At 35.6% G+C, this 24,138-nt stretch overlaps 1 protein-coding gene across 1 annotated transcript; it reads left to right on the forward strand.

The window, feature by feature from the left end:
• Positions 1-1,632: 1,632 nt before the first annotated feature.
• Positions 1,633-21,947, forward strand: serpine3 (serpin peptidase inhibitor, clade E (nexin, plasminogen activator inhibitor type 1), member 3). The gene is made up of 9 exons (XM_039745219.1): positions 1,633-1,896; positions 4,974-5,274; positions 5,663-5,896; positions 7,041-7,238; positions 9,378-9,576; positions 12,711-12,811; positions 12,907-12,993; positions 19,541-19,624; positions 21,750-21,947. The coding sequence occupies exons 2-9, from the start codon at positions 5,016-5,018 to the stop codon at positions 21,800-21,802; spliced, it is 1,215 nt and encodes a 404-aa protein (XP_039601153.1). The 5' UTR covers positions 1,633-1,896; positions 4,974-5,015; the 3' UTR covers positions 21,803-21,947.
• The last annotated feature ends 2,191 nt before the right edge of the window (positions 21,948-24,138 follow it).

The raw sequence follows: 24,138 nt of genomic DNA on the forward strand, positions 1-24,138 counted from the left end.
CACCAAAGCCTCGACATGCTTTTCTTGTGGAGCGTTCTTGAACCACTTTAAAACGATTTCGTGTATTTAAATGCCTTTTTTGGGCGCTAAATGTACCAGGTATGCGAGTATGTGCGCTGCGTTGGATGCTTCTTCACGATCAATGCTGCCGGGTATAGGCTCCGGTCGCTAGGATTTCTGACTGAGCAAAACGCATATTGAGGATGGGTGGAAGGTTGGGCATTTAAGCGGTAAGCAACCTGCCTTTGAAAATCGACGGACTGTCTTGAAAGTTGCGATTATTAATTACTCAATCATTCCCTAAAAACAGAGAAAGGTTTCTAGTCGAACGGTAATTGAAATGGAGCCGATTCAGTTTCTTGCAAAAGAGTTGAAAGTGAAACAGACGGCAACATTTACAGCTGATAGCTCATCTGAAATGACGCTTTTGGCATGTTAATGTCAATATAGATTTTCCGAATGAACCAAACAATGCACGCATACATGAAAACTGTACATTCATTGTAAAAGAGCATCGACTCGAGTTTTGAAAGTGCCACTCTCTACCACACTACTTTGGAATTTATTCATAAACTCCAGTTTAAGTCATTATGTTTACTGGGATAGACTCCACCTTCTCTCTCTCTCTGGATAAGCGGTTTAGAAAGTGGATGGATCTTAAAGATTTTAAATACTAAATAATTAATACATTATTCCTTAGTTTCATTAGTTAGTATCTTCTGTATTCTGTATATATATATATATATATATATATATATATATATATATATATATATATATATATATATATATATATTTTGCAATTAATTTGGACCACTTTGCTTTAAAAAGTATTTTTCTGTTGATCAATGCCAATTTAAATTCACTGTACCTTTTATGGGCATTGTATGTGTGTGTGTGTATGTGTGTATATATATATATATATATATATATGATACATAGATAGATAGTTAGAGAGAGGCAACCTTACTTCGCAAGAAGACTACAAGAATGTGTAAATAATGAAGTCAGGCAATTTGAACACTTATGAGAATATACCTAAATGCACTGTGCCATTGTGACATACTATTGAGTTAATAAAGATATTGTATTAATCATAACCTGCTTGTCTTTTTCCATACAAACAACTGTAACTATCTAAACCTTTTTCCCCACACTTATTATATATATATATATATATATATATATATATATATATATATATATATCTCCATCCATCATACAACCAGTTATATCCTAACTACAGGGGCACAGGGGTCTGCAGGAGCCAATCCCAGCCAACACAGCGACAGGGTGCCAGCCCAAAGCCCAATATTATAGTACTTAATAAAGTGCTGCATCTTTTCTTTTTTGTCAGATATACAGGCTAAGATATTTCAGCCCTGGTGACAAATTAATTAAAACAAGTCAATACTGTAATTTTCACACTTTGTGAAGTTATAGATACACAGAAGTGTACAATGACTGACATGCATATACTCATATTTTCAGCCTGTTACTTTTGTAGTAGTATTGAACAGAACAAGCAAGTTTTGATGACTGAACTTACAGTATATGATTTACAAGATAATTAATGCTCGATATTATAAAGCACAATGCATTACAAGCATTGATACAGTTTGACAAGTTTTAGGTACTACTGTAAAGTCATCCGTATGAATCATAAACAAATTTTGTTGATAGATACTACATTGTATCAAAGATTGGGGATGAAAAGCAAGACTTTCAAATTCTTTTGGAGAAGAGGCGGGACTTTGGCTTGGAGTGGGCCAAGGAGCGTCCTGCACAAATGGGGAGGGGTGTCACTTCACTGAAAAAGCCTTCAACTAGAGTAGGGCATTGAAGTCTGGATTCAGAGCTTCACAAGATCTTCTTTGCACCGCGGGAGCACATAAGGTAAGCAGCATTGCTTTGTTCTCTAGGACTTCATTTTTAACACTCCAGCATTGTAAACAGTTTGTGTTAGGTTAGGTCAAGTGCAGGTAATTAATATTTTGCAGTTTTTAATATGAAGTTAATAAATTATATTTATACTGTCTAATCTGAGAAAAGTCAATGCTATGCATAATAAAATAAGAAATCCCTATAGGTTAAATTACATGTAGAAGGCAATTCCTCAGTTGTAAAATACCAAGAGATGTATGCATAAATTAGTAATTTCTGAGTGAAAAAATTTGTCAATGATGCCCAAAATTTCAGTGACATTTGATTATCTGTTAGCATATATGTTTTCTTTGAAAATAAATTTAAGTTGGCAGTTGTTTTTGAACCCAAAATTTAAATTAGCAAAGCAGGTTACAGAATATAAGGATTAATTTTCAAATCATCCCAAAGATGGCTTCACTTACAATTGTAGAACATGTACAGTTATAAAACATACTAATGTTTACCTACATCAAAAGCATATCATGTTTGAAGGTCTGATTGTTTTACAGAATCGTGACCCCCAAATGCTGAATTGCTATTAAGTTTCCAAATCCTTCCTGAACAGTTTGTCATCTTCCTTCTGAACTTACAGCAGCTTGTAGGTACACTTGCTTTAAAAAACTGTGATTTAGTGAATTCTGTGTAATTTACTAGTTGACTAATAGGATGCAGGATGAGTTACAGATAACTTTTTCATGCAAGAATACTTCCAGCTATATATAAATACAGTTTTCCATTAAAGGCTTACAGAGAAAAAAAATGCATTTACTGCTTAATTTAATTTTCAATATGTGTCTCTCATTTATTTCTAATTAGCTTTTAAAATGAGGTAATCTGCAATGAGCAGGCACACAGTGCACCATATTAGGTTGTGTTTTGCAGGATACCTTGTTATTTTTAATTTTATCTATGTATTAAAGTTTTCCTTCTGTTTAAGAACTGTTAAAAAACTTGAAACAGTATTAATACAGTACTGAGCAGTCCACATGATTATTGTATGCTAATTTTGAAACGAAAAACCATTAAGAGAAAAGACAATAGTTAATCAAATTATTCTCTAAAATAAGGAGTCCAGTTATCAATACAAACAGCCTAACTATATGGTATCCACCATAATAAACCAGCACATGACATAAATCCAAAAGCATGGTTATGCACCTCTCATGTACAGTCAGTTTTTATTGCTAGCAAACCAAGATATAATGCCAAGTACATGGTATACATAGAAGTGTAAAATAAGAAAATAACAGAATTGGTGATTAAACTATTTTAGTTTTAATAGTGAACACTTACAAACGTCATCTTAAAATAATAAACTCTATTGAAATTAATAATTAGAATAAGAAGTGAACATAAAGTACTTGAGTTGATGTCGAGGCCAGCAGAGCGCACTTACCCTGTGGTCTGTGTGTGGGTCCCAATGCCCCAGTGCAGTGACAGGGACACTGTACTGTACAAATGACACCATCCTTATGATGAGACATAAAACCGAGGTCCTGACTTTCTGTTGTCATTAAATATCCTTGGTCATCCTTCATAAAGAGTAGAGTGTATCCTGATGGCCAGGCTAAATTGCCTTCCATGGCCTAGTCATTCTGGCCCCCTAATCATCCCCTCTCTCTCACACCCCTTAACCCCTTATTAGCTAATGTGTGGTAAGCATGCTGGTGCAAAATGGTTGCTGTTGCATCATCCAGGTGGATGCTGCACATTGGTGGTTGTTGAAGTAGCTCCCCACTCTCTATGTAAAGTGCTTTGAGTACTGAGAAAAGCGATATATAAATGTAAAGAATTATTTTAAGTAGAAAGCATATTGTGCAGTAACATGAATAGAACAATGAAAAAAGCACAGTGGAAATTAAACGGTGCATTTGCTTCAATATAGCATGGCAGTTCTGTTTTTTGTTTAATTATAATGTATACTTAGTGCGCAGTATACTGCAGGATAACATCCATCCTCTTCCTCACTGGCAAACTAAGTAAATGCAGACATGCTTTGCCTTCATTGTCCATGACAGAATTCATTGATAGCATACAACACTTTCTTTCATAATTGTTTTTGAAGTCTCATTTTAAGGACAGTTCATACTTCAAGTCATTTCTTTATGATGTGCAGTTTTGTTCTATTTTTTTTTTTGCTGCCTGTAGAGGGAATCTAGGTTATACCTTAAAGTACAGACAGCAGGGGCCACACCACACTGCATATGGGGGACTCTGCTGATTATTGGGCAAAACTGCTAGTCCATTTAAATGGGAGCTGGGGCTTAGGACTGCAGGGGCACCTGAAACACCAAAGGGAGATCTAGCAGGACTGCATCAAGGGTTCAACAAAGTATTCCCAGTGCATGAATGATCCCTGGCTAGATCTTAAAAACTCCTTCTGTAAAGATCACTGGAGATGGTAGGTTGGGTAGAGGGGAATAACAAGGGCATAACAGTTGAGTGGAAGAGAAGGAGGTCCTTGTAGGGTGGTACTTCCAGGTGGCAGGTCACATTACTTTTTAGTCAGTGTTGAATACATTTTTAGGTAGGTCCAGAGGGCAGCAGGTTTTAGTTTCCTTAATGTTTGAATATATAATTTCCCTTTCTTTGTTTAACCCTCCCTATTAATTATTTGTATTCTTGGTATTCATTCTGGGTTCAGGAATGACAGGAGAGCACCCATTTGTTTTCATATTTTCTCATTATACATTTATATTTGAGGCAGTTTTTTTGGCCCGGGTACCATAAGACCTTTATTTGCTCATTTGTTATTTATTATTAACTAATTAGCTACACTAAATGTGATCAGAATTTTCAGAAATAAAACTACTAAATATTGGGCATGAGTGCTAATTTTGCTTTAACATGAAGAGAAGAAAAACAGTGGTGATGACTTAATTTAAGTCCTCTGAAGGGCAGTATGGTATACTAATTAGTTTTAATAATTTAATACAAAGAAAGGTTTACAGTTGTGCAGTTTTTTTTTTTCTAACATTATAATCTTTTAAAATAATATATTTTCAGCCCTCGGTTTTAATTCACATTCTTGTTTTTTTTTTTTACAGAGACTGCCTGCTTATTAACTTTGAACATTCATTAGGTTTGTGATGTGGCAAACAACTATGACAAGACTAATTTTGTACCTCTGCATATTCAAGAAGGCAACTGGAGACCTCCAGGAGAAATTTAAAGAAATGAATATAGAATTCGCAATCAACTTCTATCAAATGTTAAAAGAAACCAAGAACAACTCCAATGTAATTATTTCTCCAGCTGGGATTTCTGTCTCAATGGGGCTTTTACAAATTGGGGCAAAACGAAATACATTCTCACAGCTGGAAGATGTTCTAGGCTATAATATTAATGGTAAGAATGAGCTTTTACACATGATCTATTCTTTTACACATTATCTTTCTATACTTCTTGTTCTTGATGTAATGTATGTGTCAGAATCCCTTGGATTACTGTTACTAAGCAGTTTACTGTTGTCTATTCTTGGAGCTTTTTTATTATAAAGCAAAACATGAGTATTGTGTATGGTATTACTTTTTGATTGGCAAGTTTGGCAAGATGCTTTACTTCTTTGTTTAACAGATATAAAACAGGAAGGTACTTGGCAGCATGTTGATCAATTAATAATATTTCCCATAAGTGAAGAGCAGCAACAAAATATATTGAAATTAGGATAAAGTATAAAGGCAATCTCTAGTAAATATTGCTTTAAATTAACTGTAATAGTTTCTTTTTTTACCAGATCACAGAGTACTAGACTACCTGCAAAAGATGTATGATGGCTTGAATAACTCAAGTCAAGCGGGGATCCTACAACTGCTCTCTGCTGTCTTCATTCACAGGGATGCTGTGATCTCACCTGCCTTTGTTCAGCAGCTGTCATCCTGGGCAAACAGTAGTCTTCAGCGTACAGATTTCAGTCAACCTGACCAGACACACAGACAGATCAACCAATGGGTGAAGAGTCATACTGGAGGTAAGCATCATCACATAAAAATTAGAAAGAGACCGCACAATGGCTTACTCCTTAATGCAACTTACTTAGAAACAAAGATGAGGAGAACACTGAAAATTTTAATGCATTACAAATAATTATCATGTTAATTCATTAAAGTGTCATGTACTTATTTTATTATTTAAAGTGTATTCCTAATTTTAACAGACTGAACTTTGCCTTTTGTAATTTAAGTCATTCTGTGACTTTATGTTAGACATTACCTTCTACTGTTGTAGGAGATGTGGGAAAAGAGGAATAGATTGATGTTAATCAAATAATTGTCAGTTTTGCTTTTGGCAATGGCAATAATTATTCAAACAAATAGGTAAGGTTTCCACATTATTTTACATATCAGAGCTATTAGGTATTGAAGTGCACTTATTTTAAGAAACAGAATGCAATATATTAATATATATATATTAATATATATATATATATATATATATATATATATATATATATATATCCACACTAATTAATGATAAATTATAGGGTGGAGTCTCAATTCCAGATTTTGAAGTGTAGCATTGAGCTTTTATTCTGCTTCCAATCTGGAGTGTGTTGATCTTGGTGATAGAGAGCTAAACTGCAATGTTGTGACTCAAGGCTATTTTTCTCCCAAATACCTACTATAGTTGATCATTAGCTTATTACACAGTAACAACCAAACAAGAGAAAGCAGGTCCTCTGTTGGCTGTTTACCAGCTACTTACAGTTCAGATCAATATTTATATGAAACCAAGCCTTTAAAGGATGGGTGCTGTGAGTCTTTGCTCGGAGTTCAAGTGAAGAACTCTGCATGCAGTGGAATGCACTCTTTGCCTTTGTCTGTGATGTGGCATTTTCACTGATGTGACTCATTGCTGTGCAATTCAGAGGGAAACATACTAGATAAAGAAAACTTTTTGGCACAAATTACTTTGATTCCTTAATAACCAATACACTTCATCAATTAAGAAAAGTTCTCATTTCAATCACATTATTCTTGGCATTTATTTTTTATTTTAAAGAACATCTTAAAAGTATCTAATTTTCTGTTTAAGCAGAGTAATGCATTGTAAATGTACTTCTCCTTCCTGAAGTGCTTAGTAGCTAATTTGGTATTTTTATTTTTACGTTGCAGGTGAAGTAACAGATGTCATATCTTGTGAACACATAGGTTCAGCTCTTGCACAGATTGCTATAGTCAGTGCTTTGCACTTCAAAAGTACTTGGCGGAAACAGTTCTCTTTCACAAACACTCAGAACCTGCCTTTCATCACTGCAGATGGATCAACCATTAAAGTTCCAATGATGTACCAAGCAGCAGAAGTCAACTTTGGTAAAAACAAATGCTTTTAATACAGGATTAATAATACAAAAGTACTCTTTTTTATGTGTTGACTTTTTTGAAGTACAAATAGAATAACTAACTCTAAACTGTTAACATATGCCCACAACCAAATTGCACAGCTGTTTATTGGCAGCAGGTTTTTCACTACTATCAACTTCTAAGAAGTTTACTCCTGACATTTCTTAAATGGTTTGTTTAATTGCACTTACCATTGCACTTCTCGGGTGAACTTAAAATGAATAGGTATAGTTGAACAAGGACTTAAATTAAAAGCAGGACATACAGGAGCCTCTGAATAAAGATGGCTGAAGTAAAAGCCTGCCGTTGTGGCCTCCTGATTTATATATTTATTAATATAAAAGTAATGCCATTAAAGCCATTACTACAAGGGGAGTAGATTTCACTGTTTTTAAAGGTCAAACTACAGATACTTATTTGAAGGCTCACAGAAACATTTATGCTACAGTTTAGTGAATGTGTTGTATTCTGTATACTTAAGACAAGCAAAGCATCTAGCCCAGGTAGTGCTATGTCCTGCACACTTAAAACCTTTGCTTATCTATGAAACTCTACATCCACGAACGTTTGCCAACATACTGCGATCCTGTAAGTGCATACCGATACCATGCAAAGATCTAGGCTCGGACAGTGCCCTTGTGAAGCCTACACAGGAACTACAAGTTAGGGTAAATGGTGACATTCAGTGAGAGTGCCAAACAATGGATTGGTTGTCCCATTATACTCGGTGCTTTGGACTAAATTGTTCAGAAAATGGATAGATTTTCATTTCTGCCATACATGTGTACATTAAAAAATACAAACAAACATAGTGCAATTGATTAAGAAACTATGCCTGAAAGACTTAATCACCATAAAGTACTTAAACAGGTTTATAATTTTGTACACATTAACAGCTCAGTTACAGTTGTCCTTGTCCCACTTCAATTAGCTCAAAAAGTTGACAGGTCTATGGATAACACATTTGCTGTAGTCCACAAGCTGCCTTTGAGGACAACCTTGGAAGTCATGACACACACAGTAGGATGTTATTCATTAATAACAGTTCTCTCTTCAATAAAATCATTGCATTCACATATGGTTTAATAATTTGTTATTAAGTTTATAAAATGTCATGTATACCCTTATTCCAGTTGGAGAAAATGGGATATTGGTCACTGAGAAACAGGGTTAACACACAAACTTCTCTGTGAGTTACGCGGTTATGTGGACATGTAAACCTTTCACCAGGTTGCAGTTAAGAATACCGTAGATGCACTTGTTCATTTCACTCTGTTAGTTTGCGTTTGTGTTTGTTTAGCACATACATCTAGCAGCAATAGGGAGAAAAGGGTGGAAGCGTCCACAAAGATAAATTGTCTGGGCAATCACATTATTCCTTCTCCAGGCTTATGTAATCTGTCTGAATTTTTCAAAAATTGATAACTATGTTGATGAACTGAACATAGTTCTAAGATCAGCAGCACAATGTCAGGAGACACAGATTCCATGCTTGTTTTTGGATTCATGGAAGCCATTAATGATGTTGAATCTTTTTAGCACATTTTTTTGACAGTGGAGTGTTTTACCAAAGAAGGACTCCATAAGTAGCCTTACACATGTAAACTGTTTTTTAAAGGAACTAGGTTTCTGCCTTAACCCGGTTATTCACTTCATCCCAGTTTTGTGTGTGCATGTAATCTTTCTTTAGAAGCTGGCAGTACATACAGTCAGTCATTTTACAACTTGACACAGGGTGCAAGGCAGGAACAAACCCCAGACAGGGTGCCAGTCCATTGCAGGGCGAAGAAACACACACACTAGGAACAATTTAGGATTTCCAATTCACCAAACCTGCATGTTTTTGGACTGTAGGAGGAAACCAGAGCACCTGGAAAAAAAACCCACGGGGAAGACACGCAAACACCATGCAGGGATGACCTGGAACTTGAACCCTGTTCTCCTTACTATAAGGAAGCAAAGCTACCACTGCGTCACCATGCCATTAGTACATATGTATTTTAGAAAATGCCTTAATAAAAGAAAACTATGTGAAAACTCATTAATGAAAATGAAATGTGAAAACTCACTAATGATAGCAAGCCTAAAATTTCTCTTGGTCATTTGCAGGTCAATTTAAAACTCCAGCAGAGCAGAGACTGACAGTCTTGGAGCTTCCCTTTCTTGCAAATGAAGTCAGTCTGTTTTTAGTGCTTCCCACTGATAGGAAAATCTCCCTTGCTCTTATTGAACCTTGCATCACAGCGCGAGCAATTTCACAATGGACAAGTGGCCTGAGTAAAATTAAGTTGGATGTCTTCCTGCCAAGGTTAGTATCATTAGCAGAAAAAAGCAATTACTTTTTAAAATAATATATGTATTTATAATTAAAATATATTTATAGGTCATCTTTCATTAAATACTTGGGGACTTCACCCCCCGCTCACGTGCGCTACACAACAGCCACTTCGCGTCTCTGCCGCTCGCGTATATAGATTTCACTTTCACCAAACAACAAAACTTTTCATTCTCACGGATACGCCTCTTCATTGGGAAGAAACACTACTTTTCCCTGATGGCAACACGAATTAGACTATCTACAAATCTTTGACTTAAAAGTTTAAATCTGAATAATATCTGCATACTTCTGTCATATCACTGATGTCCATATATTCAATCTCTTTCGCTGCTCTGTTATTTCACAGAGTAATAATTTACATTTGTTTGTGCTTATGCAATCTTTACTATCGTTTTTTTTGAGACTTTCGAATTTTAGTATTTTCATTATCTCTAACCTGCTCTGCATGTGTATCGTGCCAATGTTTTTGAACCTCTTTGCAACATTCTACTTTGTCATCTACTCTTTGTCTTTTAATTCCAGCCCCGGCCGTGGTTAACTCTCTTGGCACAAAGTCTTGTCTCTTGGGAGGTGAAATCTCTCTGAAAAAGTCTCGTCTCATCCCAGGAGTTTTTTTATATAATAGAAAGATTAGTGTGAATCTATTATATTCAAATGCCTCACTTTTCAGATACTGAGGAAAACTGTTTAACAATTGGTCTTCAAATAAGAGGTTAATATGATAAAGCATCTGGTAAAAAAACATAAAAGTATTATTTTGACTTTTTTCTTAAACTAAATGTCTCTATATTGTTATTTTATTATTAATATTTTATTTCAGAGTTTTATAGTTTACATTCAAGCATATAAAATTTGCAGAACAAATACAACAAATAAAAAAACAAATAAAAAAGAGAAACAACAAAACATAACAAAATTATAATTCAACCCCTACCTGAGAGAAAGAAAGGACAGTCAATTGCATAAAATCAATGAATATCAATTACTTGATCTGAGAAAATTTGATGTTCATAAATATAAAAATGGGGTATTAGATGCATAGGAAGATGAACTACAAGTTCCTTTTAAGGCAGCAAAATCAATTCTGGTATCATGCTAGTTGTTAAGATATGGTAATATAACCACCTAATAAGACAGAACATGCTTTTAGAGGAAAATTGCACATTTGAATAATGACGGCAAAAATCTTTCAATAGCCAATAATTGTTTAAAGAAAAGATGGTTAACTTGGGAAAACAGCATTTTCAGGTTACTAATAAGTAATAATAATCACTTTATAACACAGTTTGCTTACCTGCAAAACATTACATATACATACATACATACTTTCAGAAATTATTCAGATAGATTCAAAATTGCCTACATCTCTGAAATAAAAATGGAAGACAAGGGATTAGGAGACAGACAGGTTTTTCAACTCTTATGTTAAAGTCAAAATACTTTTAAGCTTTAGTGGATATACTTCAAAGATGACTATGTAACATCCTTTCTTTAAAGTGTTTAAATGATGCATTGATAACTAGTTTGTCACTATTAAATCATTGCTCTTTAATTCCTGGGTGAAAGATCCTCATCCTAGAGGACTATAGTGGCTACAGGCTTTTGTTCAAAACAATTTCTTAATTTTATGTCAATCCTGTTGTTGACTGCACTCCTTATTTAATCAGACGACTCACTCTGCCCATCATTATAATCTGACTTTAACTTCTGTTTGAAATTATGAACGATAATGCTGCCCTGACCTTTAGCACACAAAAGTCTGATATTTTTTTTGTTTGCTTCATGTTAATTCAGTATCTTGTTAAAAATGTTAAGATTTGAGGTTTTTTTAAGCCAGACAGCAGATGATCTTGAATTGCAAATAAAAAAATACAATAGTCTCTAATAACTTAAATTGTTGCCATTTGCACTTATATGTGGTCTCATATTTAAAGTGAACTGCTTTTAATGAAATATTTTGAAAAAAAAAGTAAGATGAACAAATGAGTGGTTGTTATCCTCCTAGGTTGTTGAGTTATTAATACAAGTACAATATACTTTATGCTGTAAATAAATTCTGACACTGCAGAATAATATTCAGCAGAAGCTGACGAACATCTAAATACACAATTTCAAAAAACTAAATTTGGAGATTAAAATATATGAGATGTGACTAATGGAGGGTTCTTGTGAGCCAATCCCTGACTTGAAATGACCCACAGACACCACCCAATCAAGTCACAAGGCTTTTTATTTATAGAACAAAAGGGTTGTTTTTATTTATTGAACAAAAGGGTTCCAGGCAGATTAAGGGCACAGGTTTACATAAAGTTAAAACAATAAACACTTGCCACCTCATGACCTGTATCCACAATACATAATACTGTGCCCCTGGCCTGCCTTTCTCCTCCGCTCTTCTGTCCCAACAGTGATACTGACAGATTTCTCTCCTGTTTCTCCACTTCCCTGCCAGGTGAGCCCTTGCCTAACACTTCACTCGCAATTCCAAGCTCACCTGCCCATAGCCCTTGACTACTTCCAGAGTCATGGCCAATTGGCTGACCAACAGTTCCAGATCATCCCTGAATCTTTGGGAAGCATGCAGCCATCTACTTAAACAGCCAGGCTCACCTAAATTTGGCTGAAACCTGGAATTAGCTTTCTGATGCTCTCTTATGGCCTGGAGGACTGATAGAAAGAGTTTAGTCCTCCTCTGGCCACCTTCATTACTCTACCTGACTAGGCAGAGTTCCCACCAAAACTGTGGATTGTACATTGACCTACCTTCAGGAAAGCATTCCCAATGAGCTCTCGGATGGCATATTGGCTTTACCAACCAGATCTCTGACCGCACAAAAAAACCTGCAGCGCCATCTCCACACCCTGCTGACTTTCATAGAGACAAAGACAATTTTGTTGGTGTAAACTGTAAATAAGGACTGTAGAACCCTTAAAATGTTTATTAAAAAAGTACTTGCTGTTCAGGGGGAAATTAGTGCTGTTACAGGAGCAGTAAAATTTTCCAATCTGCATATCATTAGTGTATAGTGATAACATGTAAAACAGATAGCCTGTAACTAAATGGAATTAAAGATGATTAAGAATTTCATGTGTTTTCTTCTCAGGTTTATAATAAAAAATAAATTCAACCTAAAGACAGCCTTATTTGCTCTAGGAATCAAAGACCTTTTTGATCCCAATAAAGCTGACTTTGGAGGAATTTCAGGTACACTATTTTTTATTTAACGGTTTGCTTAATTTACTTAATTGTTTCTTTAAAAAAATAAAAAAAAACAACACACACATATCTGTGTCTTGCAGAACAAGACAGCCTTTACGTGTCAGAAGCTATACATGAAGCAGAAATTGAAATAACAGAACATGGAACCAAAGCATCATCTGCTACAGGTTATTACATAATCGTAACAATTTAAAATTAAATTAAATGTTTTTGAGGGTGTGCTGAAAAATTAAATATGCTATATGATTTAAATTTGTAAAGTGAAAATAATGATCTGAATTAGTATCTTGTTTTGTTGGATTTTTGAATTTTTTTTTTTTTTTTTTTTACAGTGACTTGTTGATTGTAGTATATTATGACAGCACCTTTATACTCGTGGTGCTTTTAGTTCTAGAATATCTTGAAAGTGTCTTTGACACATTGTTTCCTCATCAGCCATGGGCATTAGGCAGGAACCAACCCTGGGTAAGACACCATCCACTTCACAACAAACTCATGCACATGTCATCACACACTTCCAGTTATATTTTGATTTAACAAAACAATTTTGCCGCTACATGTTTACTATCTTTTATTTACTAATCGTAGCCCTATGTTTTATAACACTAGCATATAATCTCTACACACATGAAATCCTTAATTCCATTAAGTTTTCCAAACATACATAATGTTTTCCAGAATACAGAAGATATGATCTTCATCCATGTATATTACATTTGGTGCCAACTATGTACTTTGAAGCATAGAATAACTTTTTTTCTTCTTTTTTCTGAAAGAATTCTAATTCCTTATATATTTCCACACGTTTCCTTCATTTTTTCTTAACCATTTTAACAGACTAAATTAACAACCATTTTAATGAAAGGCTCCTCCACGAGCCGCTATCTTATCGTTTTTGAGGGGTTTGAGTGTCCCAATGATCCTAGGAGCTCTGTTGTCGGGGGCTTTATGCCCCTAGTAGGGCCACCCAAGGCAAACTGGTCCTAGGTGAGGAACGGGACAAAGAGCAGTTCAGAAAACCTCTTATGACGAAGAAAAACTTTGGATGGCGTTTTCCCTAGCCCGGACGCGAGTCACCAGGGCCCCCCTCTAGAGGCAACGTGGGACCCCCTTCCCATGGGCTCACCACCTGTAGGAGGGGCCAAGGAGGTTGGATGCAGTGTGAGTCGGGTGGTGGCTGAAGGCAGGGACCTTGGTGGTCCAATCCTTGGTTACAGAAGCTGGCTCTGGGGACATGGAATGTCACCTCTCTGAAGGGGAAGGAGCCTGAGCTGGTGCGCAAGGTCGAAAGATTCCGGCTAGATATAGTCGTGCTCACCTCGACTCACAGCGTGGACTCTAGAACCAATCTTCTTAAGAGGGGCTGGACATGCTACCCCTATGGAATTGCCCCCGGTGCGAGGCATCGAGCGGGGGTGGGCATACTTATTGCTCCCCGACTTGGAGCCTATTCATTGGGGTTCACCCCAGTAGACGAGTGGGTAGCCTCCCTCCGCCTCCGGGTGGGGGGACAGGTCCTAATTGTTGTTTGCGCCAAACTGCAGTCTGGAGTACCCACCCTTTTTTGGAGTCCTTGGAGGGGGGTGCTAGAGAGCACACCTCTGGGGACCCTCGTTCTGCTGGGAGACTTCAATGCTCACGTGGGCAATGACAGTGAGACCTGGAAGGGCGTGATTGGGAAGAATGGCCCCCTGATCTGAAGCCGCGTGGTGTTTTGTTATTGGACTTCTGTGCTCGTCACAGATTGTCCATAACGAACACCATGTTCAGGCATGGGTTGTCCATATGTGCACCTGGCACTTACTTTCTGTGCTGTCAACAACCCCCCTGCAAGCCAGCAACACCAACTCCAACTGGGCTTTCTAATGCATCCACGGAGCATGGAGAAGACCGTCCAAGCAGAAGATAATGATCACCGCAGTGATCTTGTCTCTAAAGGAGCTAAATATAAAGAAGGTTACAAATGATATAAGGATAGACATAAGGGCCATACACAAGAGAAACAAGAAGCTGCTTCAGGATATTAAAGACCAGGAGAAACATTTAAGTAATCACTTTGAGGCATCCTTTAAAGGCATGCTAGAAAAACATGAGGAAGAAAATACAGGAAAATGAGTTAAGTCTGAGAATAAAGTCAGAAAACTTGGTGCTCAGTTTGAAGACATTAAGCAAACATTTACGACTCGTATTGAAATAGCTGAACAACTGGCATCTACTGCTGACGCAAAAGCAACAACTCTGCAAATTCTGAAAGCAAAGTGCTTGGAGACAGACTAGCACTGGATGAAGAATACAGAAAGAATATATCAGAATCGAAGGTCTCCCATGAAAACCGTGAAAGCCCAAACCCAGTGAAAATTCACTGTTGAACTATTCTCTTAATTACTTGGGAAGGACTTCAAATCAGACACTGAGATACAGTATCAGCAGCTTATCGCACATATGTGGATCGAATACCTCAAAATCGGAAAGCGTCATTGCATGTTTTGACAAATTACAATCTAAATTAAACATACTGTTACTTCTAATCTATCCTTTTAATCCTTACAATTGTAAGTGCCAATGTAACAATAGACTCCATGCCAATAACTCCTGGAAAAACTGGAAGTTAAGGTCAAAGCTTAATTTAAGACTACAAAATGTTAAAAAAAAGTTCAGAAGCAATGTCTCCATGACCAAACAGATATCTTTGTAAGCTAGAATGTTAAAGGTCTCATTCAAGAATTAAAGAGAAAAAGTATTCTCACACCTAACATGTCTAAACTCTACAATAGTACGCTTAATAGGTGACCCAACTATTATGCAAGGATCAGTTTCCTTGCACAGAGATTGGAATGGACAAATATTCCATTCCAGCTCTACAAAGAAAACTAAAGGTATGGAAATTCTTATACATAGAACAATTTCATTTGTAGTATCAGATGTAGTATCTGATTCTATAGGGCAATATGTGATCATTATGGGTAATTTATTTAAATGTAAAGTGATTTTGCTAAATATCTATGCACCCAATGTGGATGACAGGAACTTCATCGAAAATGTATTTGCTGCCATTCCTAATGTGAACACTCATAAAATTATAATGGCTGGAGACTTTAATTGTGTTTTAAATCCAGACCTGGATAGGTCTCCTGCATCATCTAACACTGCAAACACAATTATACAGTTTTTAATTGATCACAGCTTATCAGACACCTGGAGATTTCTAAACCCAAAAAGAGCGTATTCCTTTTTCTCACCAGTACATCACTGTTACTCAAGAATTGATTACTTCTTTATAGATAACAATTTCTTGCCCACCATTAAATCTTGCAAGTACAACGCTATTGTTATCTCTAACCACGCCCCTTTGACCATGGAGCTCAAATCATGATGCCCCACATACTCATCTTGCAGCTGCCAATTTAACCCACTTTTATTAGCAGGCGAGAACTTTACTGCATTTATATCCAAGCAAATGGATTTTTTTTTTTTTGAGAGACAAATACATCCTCAGAGGTCTCTCAGGAATACTCTGGGAAACTCTAAAGGCTTTCTTAAGAGGGCAGATTATTTCATATCTCTCCCACAAAAATAAATCAGAAACCAAGAAGGCATCAGAGTTAATGAGTGAAATTACCAGAATAGATCAAGAATATGCCATGTTTCCAAATTAGGCACTTTATAGGAAAAGACAGGTTTTGCATTTAAAACTCAACCTCTCGACAACAACAGAAACAGAACAACTCATTTTTAAATCACATCATTATTATGAACACAAAGAGAAGACTAATAAGATCTTAGCTCAACAAATCCATTAGCAGATAGTTCGCAATGCAATACCAGTAATTACCAACACAGATGGAGACAAAATCATTAAAATAAAAATATAATACATGCATTTAGAGACCACTATAAGTCCTTATATTCTACTTAGATTAAAGAAGACAAGACACAACCTAATGTGTTTTTGGATGCATTACAGATACCACAACTAGATACTCTCAGTGCGGAGGAACTGGATAAACCTCTTGCACTCTCAGAATTACTAGATGCTATAAACTCACTTCAGAGTGAGAAAACAGCAGGCTCTGATAACTACCCTGCCGGATTTTATAAAAAAATGTTCAATTAATTTAGCTCTCGGAGATGATATTATCGTTGCATGCAGAAAAAGCATTTCATATGGATGAACTGGACTACGTTTTCACTACATTGGTGAAATTTGGGTTTGGTCGGAATATATATGTATGGACCAGACTACTATATACCAGTCCAGAAGGTTCAGTTTGTATTAACAACATTATTTCAGACTACTTCAAACTAGAATGTGGTACTAGACAAGGATGCCCCCTGTCACCACTGCTATTTGCAATTGCCATTGAGTCACTGGCAGTTCACTTTTTAAATGCTTATGAAATAAATGGGATTATAAGAGAAGGACTTGAACAGAAAATATCACTATGTGCAGATGATATGGTACTATATATATCAGATCCACAAAATGCTGCACCTGCAGTCCTAACAGCACTAACAGAATTTCAAAAGATTTCTGGACTTAAAATTAATTTGAATAAAGGTGTGCTCTTTCCAGTGAACTCTCTAGCACACAATATTAGATTGGACACCTTCGCTTTTATCATCACATATCAGTTTAAATACCTAAGGGTAAACATCACAAGTAATCTTTATCAAGAAGATTTTGCTATCTGCATGGAAAAACCTAAGCAAGACTTGCTTAGTCTACCTTTCATCTAACTTTAGCTGGGAGAATTAACATTGTCAAGATGAATATCTTTTGTAAGCTTCTGTTTCCTTTTCAAAACATTCCCATATACATAAACAAATCCTTTTTTAAGAAGTTAGATTCAATCATAACCTCTTATTTGGAATTCAAAATATCCACGCGTCCAAAGGACGGCCCTACAAAGACCCAAGGCAGAAGGTACCATGGCTCTACCTAACTTTCAGTTTGATTAATGGGCAGCAAATATACAAGCTATAAAAAAACCTGGACATTGCAACAAGCAGATGAACACACACAGGCTTGGTCCGCAATAGAAGTAAAATCCTGCAGTACGTCTTTATATTCCTTGCTTTGTACCCCAGTAAATACAAGTTATCATATACTAACAAACCAATTGTGCTTCATCACTCAGAATATGGAACCAATGAGGGAAGTACTTCAAGACAGAGAAGCTTTTATTTGTGGCATTTCTGCATGTAACCACCTTCTTCCACCCTGTCAAACGTACACAGTATTTCATGTTTGGAAAACATACAGGATTAAATCACTTAAGAGATTTGTACATAGATAACGTCTTTGCATCCTATAAACAATTACACTTCAAATTAAATTTTCCATCAACACAATTCCTCCACTATTTCCAAATTAGAAACTTTGTTCAACAAAATCTGCCCAATTTTCCTCACCTCCCACCTACTTCTGTTCTGGAGCAAGTTTAAACTGTGCTCCATGACAGGACAGAGATGACGGTTCTTTCTCACAATTATAAGAATGCAAACATATCTTCCTCTTCAAAGAATGCGTGTCAGGAGCAGAGAATGTCAGAGAGAGAGAGCGCAACAGAAAAGCAAACAGTCAAAAAATCAATACGTGCTTTTGGGCTTTTAAGTATGCCGAAGGTGGCATTTTTTAGAGGAGCATCCGTATCTTCTAAGCAAACAGCCTCTGTGCAAACAGCCCCTCTGCTCACACCCCCTCCGTCAGGCAGAGAATGTCAGAGAGAGAGAAAAGCAAACAATCAAGCACCGCGCGGGAAGCATATCTTATATCATTGAGGAGTTTTAGTTAATATTTAATACATGCTCTGAGTGGGTAGCTTCTAAGCCATCCGCCAATAGTGTCCCTTGTATGAAATCAACTGGGCAAACAAACTGAAGAAGCATGTACCATAAATTAAAAGACCCACTGTCCGCAGAAATCCGCGAACCAGGGAAAAATCTGTGATATATATTTAGATATGCTTACATTTAAAATCTGCAATAGAGTGAAGCCGCGAAAGTTGAAGCACGATGTAGCGAGGGATAACTGTATATAAAAACACAGTTTAAAAGTCCCTTCCTTTCAAAGATCCCAGAATACAGTGGGAAAAGGATCTCTTAAACATTTCAGAAAAGGGGTGAAGGCAGCCATGCACAGAATTCACTCTAGCTCCATATGCGCAAAGCATACAATTATTCAACTTAAAATCTTTTATCGAGCACATCTGTCTTGTTTAAAATTGTCCAAAATGTTTCCAAGGCAAGATCCAACCTGTGAACATTGCAATCGATCTCCAGGCTCATTGGGCCACAAGTTTTGAATAATATAATGTGAACAAGCCATGATGAGCTATAGACTATACTAAAAAAAAAATACCAACCTGGTCAATGTCTTTGGGGACTTTCTATCCACCTGCCAAAGATGTACATGTTAGATGTGAGTTGTTGGGATTGTGACTTGTGCCCAGTTCTGTAAGGATATGCTCCAACTCCCTGTAGCCCTAAACCTGTTCTACCCTGTTTTAGCAAATGGAAGGTGGATTTGAAGAGATTTAGGGAGATTTTAAATTGGTATCTAACAGTAACATCCAAAATATATTTTGTTTTATTAAGAAGAGCTGAATAACACATAAGCATTTAGAGTCTGTATTATGTTTCAAAGACAGATATTATACAGTAGTATTTTGATTATGAATTAGAACTTACATTTATTTCTGGTACTGCTTGCAGCCATGGTGTTATTAAAAAGATCAAGGGCTCCTTTATTTAAAGCAGATCGACCATTCTTCTTCCTTTTGAGACATGCAAGTACAGGTGAGTTCTTAATATACTTTGTAGTTTGTAAATATTTTATGCCTATTCAGTAGTAGAAGGAAGCCTCGATGTGTAGTGTAAGGAGATCAGTTGTGGATGTATAATAATATCTTAAGAAATACGTGGGAGAAACTGTAATTCACTGATCTATCAGCACTACAACAGCATCATTCAGTTCAGTAAAAATGTAACTGCTGAATTTGTAACTCTAGTCTTTGAAGGCTGACTGGATACAGTTAAGCCAACTGAAGTCCATTAGTGTGAAAGAAAAGTTGAATTATCGCATATACTTATAGAAAATCAAAGACAAGAGATGGGAGCAAGGTGATATAAATAAAGCAACTTTAAGTAATGTACTGGGATTTTTAAAAAATACTGTCTGTTTGCTTGAATTTTTAATACCAATGAACAATGTGTGTTTGTATAATTTTCAGCCTTGCAACAGCGCCCTATATTTTATGGGACGTTATATAATGTATGCTGCAACAATCTGAAAATACTGAAGTAAAAGCTGTTAAAGAGTACACTTAGATTGATTTTTGCTTTCACTGAAATTTCCACAAATGAAGTAAATAAGGATCCTGCATTTGAACTTGTAAAATCACATTTGCTCCCAAACATTACCAATGTGTAGCCTTAAATGACAGTAACGCTGAAGCATGTAATTGGATAACAATGAACTACCCAGACCCCCGTGACCCTGTGTTAGGATATAGCGGGTTGGATGGATGAACTACCCTTTTAAAGTGTATTCTGACACATTTTGAATTAAGAAATATTTTAGCTTAGAAACTACACATTTGGGCTCCCTCGTAGTTTACCAAAAAAAAAAAACACTGCAAACTAAACTATATAATACACTGAAATAAGAATAATAATAACCAAAAAGTAGACCAACCAACAATAGCCTTTGCAAAGCCCAAGTTTATCTTTAAAACACATTACATGGATATTCCATGAAACAGAAAGTGTGAGTTAAGATACTTTAAATGCTCAGATCAGTCACCTGAACTAAACTGCCAGACATGAAGGGAAAACACTTTGATCAAATTAAAATCAATATTAGGATGCTAGAAGAAAAAAATAAAGTAAAAACTAGTACAAAAAAAAAAGCAAAATTTTGGGAGTATCATTTTATAATTCATACCTTGTTAAAAAGTACACAGTACCATAAAATAATTCATCATTATGTTTTTTACATTTTTAAAGTTTTATATGTTTTGGTGAAAACATGCTTTTGTTTTTATAACTGTTTTGGCACTTTATTTGAAATAACATGCTTTCATGTGTAAATCAGAAAACAGAAGTGCATTTGAATGACAGGATGCCAGATACTGTATACCATTTAATATGACATCAGGCATTCCTGTTTATAAAGTAATGTGTAAAAATGTTAAAAAATACGTATAAATAAAAGCATTGGTAAATAATGACAACTAACTTTTCAAAATAATGCTTACGATAAACTCAGAAAGGAAATGTGTTTAATATAGGCAAATGCATACAAAGTATACAAAAAAAACCTAACACTTACGAGAACAAGACATTTGAAGTAAACTGACTTCACTGTATCTGTGCTTGTATCACACTAACACCATGCTGAGTAGACACAGTAATGTGTACAGTGCACATACTGTATACACATGCTATGCAGGCCAAAATTCAGAGAACTACTTTAGTGACATGTTTGTAAAAATAAATACCCAGACTGGAAAGCTTATCAGTTACTGTAAATTTGTCCGCATTTTAATATTCAAAGCACAGGAAGGTTAAATGACTTGTTTAGCGTTACCTACAATCCAGTGGCAGACACTGAATCAGAAGCCTTGTGGCTTACAGCCCAGTTCCTAACTACAACACCACACTGCCTGATTAATGATGATTTTCAGGACTTTAAATGGTTTCACTGAGCCCCCAGACTTGTTCAGTGACTGAAGACAACACTTTATAATGCATTAAAGCAGAATGTAAAAACTTAAGGAAACAACTACATACATTATATGTTGCCCTAGTACGTTATATTTTACTTTTCAAGTGGTAAACCAAGTAGCAGATAATACTACTTGCTAAAACACAGTTAAAATATCAGAATATTTTATATATTAACATTGTCATTTCCCTGCAGGTTCTATTCTCTTTATTGGGAGGGTTCAAAATCCAGTGGAATCCAGATTGTGAAGCACAACCATCATTGTAACAAAATTAATGGACTGTTGGTGTGAAATTCTAAAACATTATTTATTTTGGCAACTAAGGAATATGGACAATAGGATATATTGTATATATTTGTAAATAAATTTTGATTACACTTTTTTACACAATATTTTATAGTTTGACTTCATTTGGTTATTTTTAAACTTTATGCAGAAGCAATGATGTAAAATTAGTTTTTATTGGGATATTCAAAAATAGAATAATAAACTACGTGCAGAGCAGACTATACTGCATAAGGCACGGTGCTCAAAACTGCAATTCTAAGAAGTAATACAGTACATGTCTATCATGGATAACAACTGGGCTTTGATTATTACTCTAGCCAGCAAAGTGTATATGCCATATCTATATTAATGGATTTGTGAAGACTGTAATTCAACAACAAGCACTGGTCTCACAGGTGAGTACAAACCTGTGCATACAATAAGCTTAGTTAATGCCTATTCCTATGTATTATTATTTTTTATATTTTTGTTTTTACATATACAGCTGCAAGCAGTATTTCTGTTTTGCCTGCAACTTGTTATGTAGGACAGTTGCCTGCTACATTTAGAGATGTGTAGAAATGATTGCTGCACTCTGGAACATACATAATATAAACAGTGATATAAACAAGGATATAAATAAAGAAATAATGGATATAAACAAGAAGAACAAGAAACAACATCAAGATATAAAAGACCTGGAGAAACATTTAAGTAATTAGCTTACTACAGTCTTTACAGAAATTCTAGGAAAAATTGATGAAAAAAAATACAAGAAAATAAAGTTAGAGAGTAAAATTAAGAGTACTTGCTGTTCCGCTTGAAGATGTTAAAGAAATATTTATGACTTGTATTCAAATAGCTGACGAAAAGGCAATGGCTGCAAAATCAGAATGCAAAGTGTTCGATAACAAACTGGCTGTGCTGGTAAGTTATAGAAGGAACAACATCAGAATCAAAGGTCTCCCTGAAAAATGTGATAGTCCAAACCCAGTGAAATTCACAGCTGAGCTATTCTCCAAGATAACACAAGAAGACTTCAAATCGTACACTGAAATCTCAGCAGCCTACCTATATGTGGATCAAATGCCTCAAAACTGAGAAACCTTATTGTCTATTTCGACAAACTACAGGCCAAACAAAACTTCATGTCCCTTCTTAGATAGAAGGAAGAGATTATATATGAAAATAACCACATTCATATTCTCCTAGATTCTTCTCTTACAACAGCTGCTAAACTCGCCACATACTACAGTATTAAACAGTGTCTATGCCGTACTGATTTTGGATACAGCATCTTGTGCCCGGGCAAATTAAAAGTGAATATTTAAAGTCAGTTTTACATTTTAGCTCTCTGAACAAAGCAGAGAAAGCTAAGCAGACCGATCCAAACATCATTTTGAAACACAATCATGAGTCATTCAACGTTCTGACAAGGCAAAGAAGCCTCTTCTTGGAACATTTGTTATGTGACATTTGCAATAACTATACATTCTGTTTTCTTTTCAGCTACCTTTCCCTTTTTGTAACTTCAATTATTACATTATATTGAAATTTCTTTCATTGAATATATGTACTTTTTGGTAACTACAAAGTAGCTGGCTATTTACAGTTTTTTTTACCATTTCACAGTCTTAGCTTATTGTATTAGAAATGTGCTATTATAAATTAACTCAGTCTCTGTTTAACATCATTCCCTATGTTTATTGTATTGAGACTGTACTTTCAAAAGACACCTCAATATTAACTTTTCTACACCACTGCAGGGGGTTCATTTTAGTATGTTAGAGGACTAGTCTGTGGTCTGCCCCACTCATAAAGGCAAAAAAAGGGGTGGGGGGTTGTGTAGATAAAGAAAGATAACTTTGCTATTTCTAATTTATTCTTTCTACTCCAATAACCGTTAATGCCAACACAAACACAAAAATAGGCTTCATAGCCATAACACTCTGCAATAATAGGATATCAGGTCAAAGCTATCATATGTAAAAATGTAATTCCATAAGAGTACAAAATGTCAACAAAAGTTCAGAAGCAAGGTTTTTATGACTAAACAGTGAACTTCGTGAGCTGAAATGACAAAGGTCTCAATCAGGAATTAAACAGAAAAAAGCATTCAATCACTTAACAGGTTTAAATGCCAAGATAATATTTTTACAGGAGACTCAACATGATAAGTAAGGTCCAGTTTCAGCTACAAAGAGATTGGATTGGCCAAATTTTTCATTCCATCTATACAAAGAAAACTAGACGTGTGGGAATCTTAATACACAAAACTATCTCATTTGTACTGTCAGACATAATGTGATACTAAAA

Source organism: Polypterus senegalus, chromosome 2 (genome assembly GCF_016835505.1).
Source record: "Polypterus senegalus isolate Bchr_013 chromosome 2, ASM1683550v1, whole genome shotgun sequence".
Classification (NCBI taxonomy): Eukaryota; Metazoa; Chordata; class Cladistia; order Polypteriformes; family Polypteridae; genus Polypterus; species Polypterus senegalus.